A 4,231-nucleotide genomic window follows, 5' to 3' on the forward strand; every position below is an offset into this window, starting at 1 on the left:
CTGGCTGAGCGAGGTGTGGGTGCAACACCGAGGGTTGCGATCTCGTTGCCGGTCCCGGTCCAGTACGGGCGCAACACTGAAGGTTGCGATCCATTGCCGGACACGAAAAAAAGACAAAAAGGAGAAAAAAAAAAGAGAATGGTCATAAAAGCAAAAACAGGAAATTACTAAACTAGGTCAGACACCCCTCTCCCCTCCAAAAATATAAACAACTTGGAACAGAAAATTATGAATGATAAAATTTTAAAAATCAAGCAAAAAACAAAAAAAACCCAGACTGGAGGCAGTTGAAGATCACCCAGAACCGATTAAATCAACCAGAATACAGCAGAGAGAGACAGATTGAAAATATAAGAAGTCAGGTAGATAAATACAGATAATGAAGAGAATGAGGGAAAGGCCATATTTGGAGAAATAAGGGCTAAGAATTTTTCAGAATGGAAACTATGGATGGATGAACATTTAAAGCAGCACACAGTACCAAGTGGGATACATTTTAAAAATCCAAACATAAATACAGTAGTTAAATTGTAGAACATCAAGTGTAAAGAGAGAAATCTTAAAAATGTTAATTGTGAAGGTATCCACAATCTATTCTAGAAAATAGTGGAGTTAGAACACCAAAGTCCAGAAGGGAAATAATCATTGTGTCCTGGAATTCTACATATAAGTAAACTATCAGTCAAGAGAGCACAGTGAAGACAGTTAAGACGTAGAATATGATTTACCATCCCCTGCCCTCAAAGCCTTAGTATACATTTTTTACTTGGTAAAAAGAAAAGGGAGCCCAGGACAAGATGCAAAAAGCAAGGATGAGCAAAGAAATTGATAGAGTTTATTGTTAATGCAAAGATAATTATTGGCTACAAACAAAACTGAACAAAAATACCATGGTTTAAAATAAGATTGAACTACAATTCCAGACCTGAAGGAGGTTGATGTTCAGAAGGTGGTTGAAAGGTCTAAAGAAAAAAAATGCTGTCTTTACACTGTTAGAAAAATCAAGAGTGTGCTAAAACTAAAATAATAAGAATGGTACAGGGATAAACATGGAATAAAGAAAACCATTAAACTGATAGAAATCAGAAAAGGTTGTTTAAAAAAATGAAACTAAGAAAAATACAGAAATTAGAAAGCACAAAAGATGGTGGAAATAAGTCCAGAGTTACTAATCATGAAACGTAACTGTAAATATAAATCCTGCATCTCTAGATACCCAACTTGGGATATTTACAGCATTAGAAATCCTTCCCTGGGGCCGAGCCCGTGGCACACTTGGGAGGGTGCAGCACTGGGAGTGCAGCAGCGCTCCCACCACGGGTTTGAATCCTATATAGGGATGACCGGTGCGCTCACAGTGCTCACTGGCTGCGCGCGCTGCGGCCGGTTTCAAAAAGGACAAAAAAAAAAAAAAAAAAAAAAACCNAAAGCACAAAAGATGGTGGAAATAAGTCCAGAGTTACTAATCATGAAACGTAACTGTAAATATAAATCCTGCATCTCTAGATACCCAACTTGGGATATTTACAGCATTAGAAATCCTTCCCTGGGGCCGAGCCCGTGGCGCACTTGGGAGGGTGCAGCACTGGGAGTGCAGCAGCGCTCTCACCGCGGGTTCGAATCCTATATAGGGATGACCGGTGCGCTCACTGGCTGAGCGCGCTGCGGCCGGTTTCAAAAAGGACAAAAAAAAAAAAAAGAAAAAGAAATCCTTCCCTGTTGTGGTGATTTGCTGCCCCCTGTGGCATGCACACATTGTGCCTCCTGCCCCTGTGTCTACCCACCCTACACAGCCAGCACTTGAGAGCCTGGGGACCAATGTGCGGTCATTTGGGATTCTAATGGGACCTTCCAGTTTAAGGCCCAGGGTAGTGATCTGGTTCCTGGAGGAATGATTTAGGGAAGCAAGGATGGAGAACCTCAGCACCAAAAATCCAGTGATAAAGAGAATTGTGAAACTTCCTGAATTGTTCACCAAGGCCAAGAGCAGTTGGAGATGATGCTGGCCTTCAGTGATCTGTGAATTTCTGCTTTGTGATTATCTCTGCAGTCACACCCACATGTTGAAGGCAGTCTAGTTTACTGCATACCATATCGCGAACTTTAAAAAGTTGTCTGTGACATGGCATTAGTAATTACTGGTTCTGTGGCCATGAACAGAGAAAAGAAAGAGCAATCACAGTACTTCGTTGAACTTTCAAAAGGAGAGGACAGAACTGAGGCTATCAGAGGTGAGAAAGGGGGAAGGGGAGGGTGGTTAGTGGGAAACTGGTAACGGGCCACCACAAAAAATGATTACATTGTGCAATGTTGAATATACTAATTATCCTGATTTGTGCATCTAAATAAATAAATAAATCTTCTAATAATTTGAGGGAATTCTATTATTATCTGCATTTTTCAGATGAAAAATTGAGACAGCAAGATATTAGATATTTTGTCCAAGATCAAATAATAAGTAAGAGGCAGAATTTGAATCTTGCTCTAACACTGACTTTTAACAGAATTTTGTCTTTGAATAGACCAAGGAATAAAATTGGTGGTAGAGTCTGCACAGATAAAACTGGTGGTAGAGTTTGCACAGTTACAGGCCAGGTACAGTCACAAAGCACAATCTTCACAGCTCTTAGGAGGCATAATTCAGAACACTAACCCAGCACCGAAGCTGATGGGGGCCAGTGGCAGCCATCAGAGAGCAGCTTACCACTGGGCTAGGCTGTAAGTAGATGCATAAGCCAGTTTGCTCCAAGCGTCTGGTACCGTGTTATAACTCAACGCGGACTGCTGGGCTTCCACATCAGGAGATAACGTCAACTCCCCCTTGCATGGGGAAAAAAGGCCACACAGTGAATATCATCCAGTGTGGGGAAGCCTGCTCCAGTCCCATTTTAAACTTACCTTCAAACCAAGGTCTAACTGTTGAAGTGATACGCGGATTTCCCGAATGAGAATATTCATCCTCTCACATTCTTGGAAGCAAACAAGAATGTAGGGGCTTCTATTTGAGTTTTTTTGCATTATCTCTGCCATGTTGAATTCTTCTGGAAGTTTCTCCAAAATGTCTTCCAAGACGTTCTTAACCTTAAATCGTTAACACACACACAGAGATTTAGCTCCTTTTTATTTCAATTTTGGTCATGGTGACAATATCGTCTACATTTTGAAGTTCTAGAATATATCATATAACTCCCAAAGATGCCCATAAATGTACTTAAAAGATACCTACTACTTCCAGGAGGTGGGCAAAATGGGAGTGCCAACTCCCTCAGCTACTTCTGCATCAATGCCAGCCACTTGCCCTCCGTTAGATCCCCAAATCCCAAACTGCTGTTTGTTTTCAGTTTATTCACTTTTTTTTCAGCATTTAAGAAGTATAAAAACCATCATCAACTATGTGTCATTTGTATGTAAAATTATGATCAGAGGAAGTAGGACCCCATCATTTGGGTACTGTATTTTGTAATCTGCTAATTTAAAAAAAATTTTTGAAAATTCATATGGACCAAAAAGGCCTTTTAAGGATGAGCTAATGCCAGTGACTTTGTGTAATGCTGCCCTCCCAACCAGTGCATTATAAAGTTCCTGGAGCAATTTAAATCAACATTTTTAGTTACAAGGAATCCTAGATCTTCTATAGTTATTGCCCTGGAAAAATGAAAGATTTATACACTGAAGATACACATAGTACACAGATGTGCATATTCTATATATGCAGTTTCACTGAGCTGGGAAAAACCAGTAAATATCAAGAGATTGAAAAGTACTGCCTGTCTGTAACCTCAGGCAGCTTGCCCTCTTTCCTTGATTTCTCAGATTACTGTCTGTGGTTCTCACATCATGCTTGCAAGTTGCTTTAGCACTCTGGCAGGTAATTTGTCAGGTCCTGAAATCTTAAGCTCATTTACAGCAGCACTAGACAGTATGAAACACAGTACCACAGAAGTCAGGTTAAAGAAATCTGGTTTCCTTCATTAGCCTTTTCTAGCTGTCTGGCCTTGGCAAGTCATCTAAGTTTATCTCTGAGCTAGGGATCCTGATAGCTATTGAGGGCTAAATGGCATGTCTGTGAGCACTTTTTGTAGTAAGCACCCAGTAAATGATTGTTACAATCTGTTTGCCCCATCTTTAACTCATTTGCTCTGAATTTTCTGGCTTAAGGATCAACTTTCTTGTTGGAGAGATGGATGCACAATAATCAGGTTCAGACCATCCTACTCTCTGCTTCTATTAA

The 4,231-nt window shown here is 40.4% G+C and overlaps 1 protein-coding gene across 1 annotated transcript in view; it reads right to left on the reverse strand.

Annotated features, from left to right (window-relative positions):
- DNAH11 (dynein, axonemal, heavy chain 11) overlaps positions 1 to 4,231 on the reverse strand; it is a 364,599-nt gene that overhangs the window by 4,953 nt on the left and 355,415 nt on the right. The window contains exons 83-84 of the mRNA XM_008573669.1: positions 2,899 to 3,081; positions 2,705 to 2,820 (exon numbers count right to left, since the gene is read on the reverse strand). Of these exons, the coding sequence (XP_008571891.1) occupies positions 2,705 to 2,820; positions 2,899 to 3,081 (299 nt within the window). The remainder of the gene's footprint in view (positions 1 to 2,704; positions 2,821 to 2,898; positions 3,082 to 4,231) is intronic.

Source organism: Galeopterus variegatus, unplaced genomic scaffold (genome assembly GCF_000696425.1).
Source record: "Galeopterus variegatus unplaced genomic scaffold, G_variegatus-3.0.2 Scaffold949, whole genome shotgun sequence".
Classification (NCBI taxonomy): Eukaryota; Metazoa; Chordata; class Mammalia; order Dermoptera; family Cynocephalidae; genus Galeopterus; species Galeopterus variegatus.